The 9,928-nt window shown below is 35.9% G+C and overlaps 1 protein-coding gene across 1 annotated transcript in view; it reads left to right on the top strand.

Annotated features, from left to right (window-relative positions):
* TNNI3K (TNNI3 interacting kinase) overlaps positions 1–9,928 on the top strand; it is a 588,833-nt gene that overhangs the window by 50,950 nt on the left and 527,955 nt on the right. The window contains exon 5 of the mRNA XM_006831035.1: positions 8,813–8,923. Within this exon, the coding sequence (XP_006831098.1) occupies positions 8,813–8,923 (111 nt within the window). The remainder of the gene's footprint in view (positions 1–8,812; positions 8,924–9,928) is intronic.

Here is a 9,928-nt window from a genome sequence, read left to right as displayed (position 1 = left end):
TTCATTTTTGACAACTTCCAATTTTCCCAGATTCATACTTCGCACATTCTACGGTCCAATTTTCAATGGATGTTTATGGCTGTTTCTCTTCAACTTGAGTTGTGGACCATCAGCAAATGAAGGTTCTGTGCACTTTTCTCCCCCGAGCTTAACTCTATTCACGTCATTGTGGTCAACTCTACTTTGAGCCATTTTTTCCCCAGTCGCATTCTGAGTGCCTTCCCACCTTCCAGTCCTGTATCTGACAATGTTTCTCTGCAATTATAGAGTTTTCAGTGACCAGCGATTCGGAAGTAGTTTGTCACTCTTTCTTCCTAGTCTGTCTTTGTCTGGAAGCTCATCTGAAACTTGTCTACCATGGGTGATCCTGCCAGTTATTTAAAATACTCAGAATCACAGCAACTCAAGCCACCACAGCATGACAGACAGACGAGTAGTGGCCGTTTGGTTTTATGTTGATACTGTCACTTTAAATTTCGATGTCAATCCTGATACAATCAAGCTACAATCAAGATGTTCTCTCCTGATATGATACAATCAAGATGTTCTCTCCCAAGATGGCGGCTCCTGGAACAGCTGAGTGTCTTGATCCAGAATACAATGGATTTCTGGATTCCCTTCAAATTCCCCAGCTGTAAACCCTCCAATCCTCCAAACATACCTTTATATTTGTTTCAGAATTCCAACACTGTCTCATGAGCCCTCTTGGCCCGGTGTTCCGTGTTGTTGTTGACGGAGCTTTGACGGAATTTAGGATTTAATTTTCGACTTAATTCCTTTTTTTGTCTGCTTGTCCTGCCCCACAATCCCTGTTGAGGCCTTTTTTCTAGTGGTAAACAGTTCAGGGCCAACTGCGGCCATTTAGTTTTAATTGGAAACTGTCTCTTTAAATTTCGAGGAGATCTGTGTGCATGCATAGTAGAACCCTCCGAGGGTGTGGCTGGGGTGTCCACTTGCTCAGGCACCCCTATAGTCATCAGAATGAAGGTGTGCAGACAGCAAGGGACCAATGAACAGATACCAAAAGAAAATAATGTCCACACCTTTATCTCTGTGGTTCTTCCAGGAGTCTGTGGACGCTCTGATCCTTCCCCAACATGGTCTCACCCAAGATGGTAGCTCCTGGGGCAGCTGAGCGTCCTGGACTAGAAAGCAATAGATTTCTTGCTTCTGCCAAAATTCCTGAGCTCCAAGCCTTCCAACCTCTAAATATTCCTTTATATGTGGTTCAGAGTTCTGGGACCATCCCCTGAGCTTGCTTGGTTGGGTATTCTTTTGGGGAGGAAAAAGCCTAGTATTTCTTCCATGGAACAACTGGTAGATTGAAACTACTGACTTTTTGGTTAGCAGCCTAGCTCATAATCCACTACACTAATTGATTGCAAAGTTGAGATTTCATTCAACTATCCCCTCTCAAAACATGTGTTTCATAGTTTCTAAATCCTCTATCCATTTAGACCAAGTTTCTTCAACTACTGATATTTGGGATTGAATAATTCTTTGGTGTGGTGTTCTGTCCTGTGTATTGTAGGTTATTTAGAAGAATTCCTGAGCCTCAGTTGTCTAGATTCCTTTAGTCACTTCTCCCAGCTCCAGTTGTTACAGCCAAAAATGTTCCCAAGTGCCCTCTGAGTGATAAAACAAAGCAAAACAAACAACTCTTAGTTGATTTAGAGACCAAATTTAAAAAAAAAATATTTTTTTAATCCAAGGTTACCAGGAAACAGTTTCCTGATGAAAGATTGTATTCTCCCCAAGTGGGAATTTCCAAAAGAACACAAGTAATTCTTTGGTAGAAAAAAATACCAAAATTTGCATTTAAAACAATCCCACTTTTTTGCACACTTAACTCAATTCTCTAGTTAATGCCCATTTTTAAACATGTTTAATAACAAATGCTGACTTTAAGGAAATGTTGTTGTTAAGTGCCATCTGGGTCGGCATGCACAACATTTGACCAAGAGGCAGTAAGTTGTTAGAACAAAGCAAGGGAACACTAAATGGTTTAAAATCAGGAAAGATGTGTTTCAGAGTTTCATCCTTTCACCATACTTATTCAATCTGCATGCTGAGCAAATAATCTGAGATGTTATATTATATGAAGAAGAACGTAGCATCAGAATCAAAGGAAGACGATCTTCAATATGCAGATGACACAACCTTGCTCGCTGGGAAAAAAAGATTAATGAGCACAATCAGGTACTCTGGAATTCCCACTCTGCAAAGTTTTCCATAGTTTGTTATGATCTACCCAGTTGAATGTGTTGGCATAGGCAATATAGTACAAGTAAACATCTTTCTGTTCTGATATTGTCTACTTTTAGCTGACATCAAAAATGATTCTTGCATACTAGGTGCTCCTCTGAATCTGGCTTGAATTTCTGGCACTCTCTGTCAATATGTTGCTGCAAATGTTTCTGTATGATCTTCAGCAAATACTACTTGCATGTTATATTAATGATATTGTTTGATGATGTCCACATTCTGTTAGGCTACCTAAGTTTTTAATGGGCGCTGTGGTATAGTGAATAATTTAATGTCTACAATTCTAGTCATAGTCTGTTACACCCATGAAACAATGTTTCTTCCCTGCTGTGCCTGAGTAAAAGAAGATGGGAGAAGACACTGATGTTGTTATTTGCCATTAAGCACAGTTAAATAAGTCCTAACTCACAGCGACTGTGGATAGAGTTTCCAAGGAGTGGCTGGTGGCGTTGAACCATTGACCATGTGGTTAGCAGTCCAGTGCTTATTCTACAACACAACACCAGGACTCTCCTGGTCTATTTTAGTCATCATTGCTGATCCTCCACTTTAGCAAGCACGAGATCCTTCTCTAGTAACTGGTCCCTTCTGATAATATGTCTGAAATAAGAGTGACAAACTCACCACCCTGGTTTCTAAGGAACATTCTGGCTGTAGTTCTTTGAAAACAGATTTGTTTGTGCGTCTGTCAGTCCATGGTACTTTTAATAATCTTCTCCAACACAATAACTCAAATGCATCAATTTTTCTATGGTGTTCTTTCTTCACTGTCCAATTTTTGCATGCATATGAAGTTATTGAGAATACCATGGCTTTGGTCAGGTGCACCTTAGTCCTCAAACTGATGTCTTTGCTCTTCAATACTTTAAAAAGAAATCTTGTGTAGCAGATTTCTCTAATGTAATACATCATTTGATATCTTGACTGCTGTTTCCATGAATGTTGATAATGGATTCAAGAAAAATGAAAACTTTCATAACCTCATTTACCATGATGTTATTTACTTGTCCAATGGTAAGGATTTTTGTTCCTTATTGCAACCCATATTGAAAGCTGTGGTCTTTCATCTCCATCAACAAATATTTTAAATACTCTTCACTTTCACCAAGCAAGATTTTACCATCTGTATATCATATGTTGTTAATGAGTCTTCCTCAAATCCTGATGCCAAATTATTTTTCATATAATTGAGCTTCTCAGTTTATTTGCTCAGCATACAGAATGAGTAAGTCTAGTGAAAGAATTCAACTCTGGTGCACACCTCTTCTAGTTTTAAACCACTCAGTGTCCCCTTGTTCTGTTAGAAAAAACTGCATCTTGGCCTGTGTCCAGGTTCCTCATGATCACAATTAAGTGTCACGGAATACTCATTCTTTGCAATATTGCCCATAGCTTGTCATGATCCAAAACCTTTGCAGAATCAATGAAGCACAGGTAAGCATCTTCCTAGTATTCTTTGCTTCCATTCAATATCCATCTGAACTCAGCAATGATATCCCTCATTCCAAGTGTTCATTTGAATTTGGTTTGACCTACTATCAGTTCCCTGTCAATGTACTGTTGCAGCCATTTTTGAGTTATCTTTAGCAAAATTTTATTTGCATATGACATTGTTCCATGATTTCTGCATTCCGTTGGGTCACCTCTTTTCCATATGGACACAAATATGGATCTCTTCCAATCTATTGGCCTGGTAAGTGTCTTCCAAATTTCTTGGCATAGGTGCATGCCTCCAGTACTATGTCACTTTGTTGAAAGATTTCATTTTGTATTCCATCAAACTTTGGAGCCTTGTCTATGCCAATATCTTCAGTAGACCTTGGATTTTTTTCCTTCAGTACCATTGGTTCTTGATTACATGCTATCTCTTGAAGTGGTTGACCATCGGCCATGTGTTTTTCTCCATCTTCTTTTGATGCTTTCTGAATCCTTCAATATTGAAAGTCTACACTTAAATGTTTTCTTCAGTTTTTTTTTTTTTTAGCTTGAGAAATGCTGAACATAACAGATAAATATTTCATATGCTAATGATTTACAAATAGTTTATTTTCACTTATTGCTTGGCATATAGTAATAATTCACTAATAACTATCTGTTGAATGAAAGAGTATCCATCTTCCTACTGAATTTTTAGAGTTCCTTACATATGACATATGAAATATATAAACTGTTTATTAGCTTGATAAGCTATAGATATTTCTTCAATTTGTCATTTTTAACACTTTCATTTGCTCAAATGTGTCATATTTCCCCCCTAATTTAGAATGAGTTTATGCTTAAAAGGAACTTTTCCATTTATCTGCATTTAAATTCTGCCTATCTGCAGGGAAACTTTTATGATGACATTCTTCTCATTTATTTCAGCAACCATTTATGTCCTTGGCCCTTGTCACTCAAAATTAAGGTGGTTTTGTTTGTTTGTTTGTTTTGGTGAGGCTATAGACAACTCCTGTGTATTATTTACACTGGAGGAGGATTTCTCTTCCACCGCTAAACTTGTAGAAGTTTCCTAATTTCTAGTACTTGTACAGAGTTCTCCTCCTTCATTTTTTGAACATTTCAATAAATACCAGATTAGCAAATGAAGTAAAGTTGTGGAAATCAAGTAAAGAAAACAACAGAGAGGAGTTAGATTTCTCTCTACTCATCTTATTTAGATGTTTACCATCTAAATAATGAGTTTAATTGAATATTGTTGGGCAAGTACTTTTCTAAATGCTTTATATGCATTATCACAGAGTTTTTAAAGATAGATGCAATTATTACTCTCTTTTTCATAATCAAAGAAAGTAAAGGAAAGAGGTTATATAACTTGCCCCAGCTTATACATTGACAGATCTTAGACTCTACCAAGGCAAGCTAATTCCAGAGTCTACAATTTTAACCCACATTTAAAACATCTCAAAGATAGCCTGTGAAAAATGAAACATTTTATTGCCTCCTGATTTAGTTCTATTTCTATATCCTGTCATTCATCTACAATTAGTTATACTTGGATTGAGTCAAAGCATTCAGTTTTGAGGCATTTGAACAGTACTTTCCCCTTCTTATTATAGTCTTTACTCAATAGTGGCCTTATTTCTAGTCTTCAAACATGCCAGGTTCATTTTTACTTTAGGGTTTTTATATTAGATATTCTTTGTCCTTGAATGCTCTTCCTCAAAATCTTTGCTTGGACTTCTCCTTTTGGGCATTTGTTATTTAGCTGAAAGATTATCTTCTCAATGAAGATTTTCTTGAATACCAAACTTAAAGAAGTCACCTAATCATATACCTATTTTATCTGTAGACATGGGAACTTTATGCTACCTTTGGAATATTTTCTTTTAAATCTATTTATGGTTTCATTTCTGATGAAAACATGTGATCTCTAAAATATAAGTTCTATGAGATTAAGTATTGATTATATTATGCATTGTAATGTCCCCTCTACTCAAGATAGTGATTGGCACTCCATATATACTCAGTAAGTATTATTGACTGTATGAGAAGTGAGTGAAAAAGAGAATGTAATGTGATCATAGCTGCATAAAGAAAGTTTATCTGATAGCAGTATGGAGGATGGACTGCAATGATGAATGGGTTTAGTCAAAGAGTCTAAGTAGGTGGCTATATAATACAGAGCATGGTGGTAGAAATAAATAGAAGAAATGTAAGATGTACTGGAGCATTAATAACAGTCAGTCAACAACTGACTGACTTGAAGGACCTCTAGCTCATTTGGAATTAGAAAGTGCAATCAACTTCTATAATGAGAGCTTGAAGATGACCAATAAGATTGGGGAAATTATTAATTTGTATTTATAAGAGCAATTTTGAGTTTGAGATGTCATTGATAGGTAGACTATGTGAGACTTAGATTTATCAGAAACGTCAAAACTAAAGATAAAGATGAAGTTATGAGATTATATAAGAATTACCAAAGTTGGCCATTTGGAATGAAAATGTGGCTGTATGTTAAACTCCAAAATCACCCAATTTTAGGAGACACATAGAAATGAAGTAACGAAGAGAAGGAAGCCAGGAATATACTGCATTAGAGGAGCAAAAGATTTGAAGATTTTTAAGAAGAAAGAGATGATTAAAATATAAAAAGAATGGGATGATTATAAGAACATACATTGGATTTGGTATAAGGAGATTACCTTGTTAACTGAAGAGGTGATTTTATGGAGTCATGGGGGACTTTATGGCTCAAGCAGAAGGGATAATTTTTTTTCTTTATAATATAGCCCAAGGAAAGGAGGGACGAAATCTTAGTTTGTTTCTTATAGGGCTACTTTGAGAAAAGCTAAATTCAATATAAAAGGAACATTGTGAGTTTAGTTGAAATTTATTCAGCAAAGTTGGATGTACCTAGATAAAAAAAAATGAGATAGAGCAGTGAGTGTCAATAAATTTTTCGAGAAGTTTAAAATCAAAGGCAAGGAGGATAGAGATATAATGGTAACTTAGTTTGTGTGAAGAAAGCTTACGTTTACAGGTTGAGCAGAAATGCCAATGGAGCAGAAATGCGATCATTATTTAACATTCTTGGTAGAACATATGGACAGAGCAGAAGATTTAGAAACTATAACATTAATTTTAAGGAGCTCTGATAGCGTAGTGGTTACGAATCGGACTGCGAACCTTAGGGTCAGTGGTTCTAAACTACCAGCTGCTCCGCAGGAGAAAGATCAGGCTTTCTACTCCCGTAAAGACTTACACCCTCGGAAACGCTGTACAGGGTCGCTATGGGTCGGAACCGACTCAACGGCACTTAACAACAACAACCGTTAATTTTGTGGTTTGAAATTCTCTACCAAAGATTTTTCATTTTTTTAAATAATTTCTTCTAGACCTTCCCTTATGTGTGATTATACTGTATATGATCTCCATGTCACATCCATTTAAGTGTTATGATTTATGTAATGGTTAATGAAAATAACTGTATTATAGGGTTACTGTGAGAATTCATTTATAATTTTATATCTATCTATCCATATATACACATACACACACATATATATGTGTATATATATATATATACACATATTTTAATTGAAAAACTATATATATATATATTTTAATTGAAAAACTATTTATTGAAGTCCTACTATGGGCCAAGATTTAATAAGCAAATGAAGATGAAAGGTTATTATAAATAATCATTTATTAAATATTCATTGCTATTAATATTATTAAGAATTTCCACATCTCATTGAAGCTAGATATAAAATATAAAAAAATAGTGTAAAGAAAGTAGTGTTTACTTTGGTCACTGCATAAATTACGCTAACTTGAAGGCTCAAATACTGGTTCAAACATTTTCACTGTTAAAATGAGTTAAGTTCTGACCATTAACGTGAACAATTACACTCATGAGGACCTACTCTTCAAAATAATGAGGCGTATAAAACTCTGGTAGTGTAGTGGTTACGAATCGGGCTACGAACTGCAAGGTCAGCAGTTCGAAACTACCAGCTGTTCCCACAGGAGAAAGGTGAGGCTTTCTACTCCTGTGAAGATTTACAGCCTCGGAAACCCTGTACAGGGTCACTATGGGTCGGAACTGACTCAACGGCACTTAACAATAATACCAAAAGAGCAACATATGCCCCAAAACAAAGTTCAGAAGACAATAAGTGGTGGAAAGAAGGAAGAAAGGATGTGGAATTGTGACTAATTGGAAAAAGTGCTATTACACTGAGAGAATTAGAACTAATGTTACAAAACAAAATGTGTATGAATTAGACAATGAAAAATGAATTTGCTCTGTAAACTTTCATCCAAATCACAATACAAAAAATTTAAAAAAAAATAGATCAGAATAGACATATGCATGGGGAAGGCAGATGTCATGTGAGGATCATTTACTAGATAAGGAAGCTTGGGACACCTAGAATTACTGACAAGGATGAAGTAGACACAACTGTATCCTGATTTTGGACTTTTACCTTTAAAGACTGAGAAACTAAATTTCTATTCTTTAAAGCCAATAAAATGAAATAAATCAAGTTTTAAAAGAACTGATTATTGTATATATAGAACCATGATAGCATGAATTGATGACAAGTTTATTACTGAACCATTATGAAATAATCTACCGAACTGCAGTTAGTTCAATACTTACTCGCTTCTATTCTTTGATGGTGCCTTTCATCTTCAACTCTAAGAGAAATAAACACATCTTCAAACTACTCCTCCAACATTTCTGACCTATTTTGGGTTTAAGTGTAGTTGCCAAAAAAGCATATTTATTAGAATGACCTACATGTAAGACTAATTTGAGTTTGCACGAGTTCACTGTAAGTAAATGTCCTTTCTGCCTTTCATTGTCAAGTGGTAGAGGATTGATTGGAACTGAATGGCCCTTTCATTTGGGCCTACACTGAAACATCTGAGAGCTGTTCTCTGCTATCTTATGATATGCTCTTATGCCAGAAATCACACTTAGGTTTTCTTTGAGAACCTATACTGGCTGACAGTCGAATCAATATATCCTGATTCACAGCTTTAGAACCTGCTATTAATGGGAAAGTAACATTAAATATGTGGTTGCTTTCAGAACAGTGCTGAATTGATCACTTCCCTGCTTCATAGTGGAGCTGACATTCAGCAAGTTGGGTATGGTGGACTTACAGCCCTGCATACTGCTGCAATAGCTGGACACCTGGAGGTAAGTCACATTTTTGTCACTTATGAAAACTAATGTTATTTGTTTACTTGGATTCGTATTCTAAACTATTTTCATATGGCATCTTTTAGAATTCTAGGAGCAAGTTGACTTTTTAACAATTAAACATACTCATTGCAGATTAAGTTATAATCTGATAGTTGACTTAGTCCATTCTGTAACACTATAATAAAACATTGATTAATATAAATAACTTTATAGTACAGTAAAAATAATCATAGGTTTAAAAGGCAGGAAGCTCAACTTGTTGTAGTGATTATAGCCAAGCTGTTAAATATCAGGATATCTTTGTTTTATTCATTCATAAAATAGATATAGTTATATATCTATTGTAATGATTAAAGAGAAGTTGTTTAGTGCCATAGAATCAGTTCTGATTCATAGTAACCCTATACAGGGTTTCTGAGGAACAGATGGTCGATTTGAACTACTGACCTTGTAATTTACAGTCCAGTTTTTTTGTTGTTAGGTGCCATTGAATTGGTATCGATTCACAGCAGTGCTATGCACAACAGAATGAAACACTGTCCGGTCCTGAGTCAACCTCATAATCATTGCTACACATAAGCCCATTGCTATTGCCACTGTGCCAATACATCTAGCTGGGATCTTCCTCTTTTTCACCAACCCTCTGCTTTACCAAGCCATATCTTCTACATGGACTGGTCCCTCCTGATAATTTGTCCAAAGTATAAGAGACAAAATCTAGTCATCCTGGCTTGCAAGGAGCACTCTGGCAATGCTCCTTGAACTTCTTCCTTCAGTATCATTGGCTCTTGATCATATGCTAACTCTTGAAACAGTTGAAAATTGACCATTTCTTTTTGGTGCAGTGACTGTATTTTTTCTATCTTCTTTTGATTCTTTCTTCATTCTTCAATATTTTGCCCATTGTTGTTGTTGTCAGGTGCCATCGAGTCGGAACCGACTCATAGCAATCCCATGCACAGCAGAACGAAACAATGTCCGATCCTGGGCCAACCTCAC

This window comes from Chrysochloris asiatica, unplaced genomic scaffold, assembly GCF_000296735.1.
Source record: "Chrysochloris asiatica unplaced genomic scaffold, ChrAsi1.0 scaffold00002, whole genome shotgun sequence".
Classification (NCBI taxonomy): Eukaryota; Metazoa; Chordata; class Mammalia; order Afrosoricida; family Chrysochloridae; genus Chrysochloris; species Chrysochloris asiatica.
The sequence above is the reverse complement of the archived record's forward strand: the minus strand, read 5'-3'. Positions and strand labels throughout refer to the sequence as shown.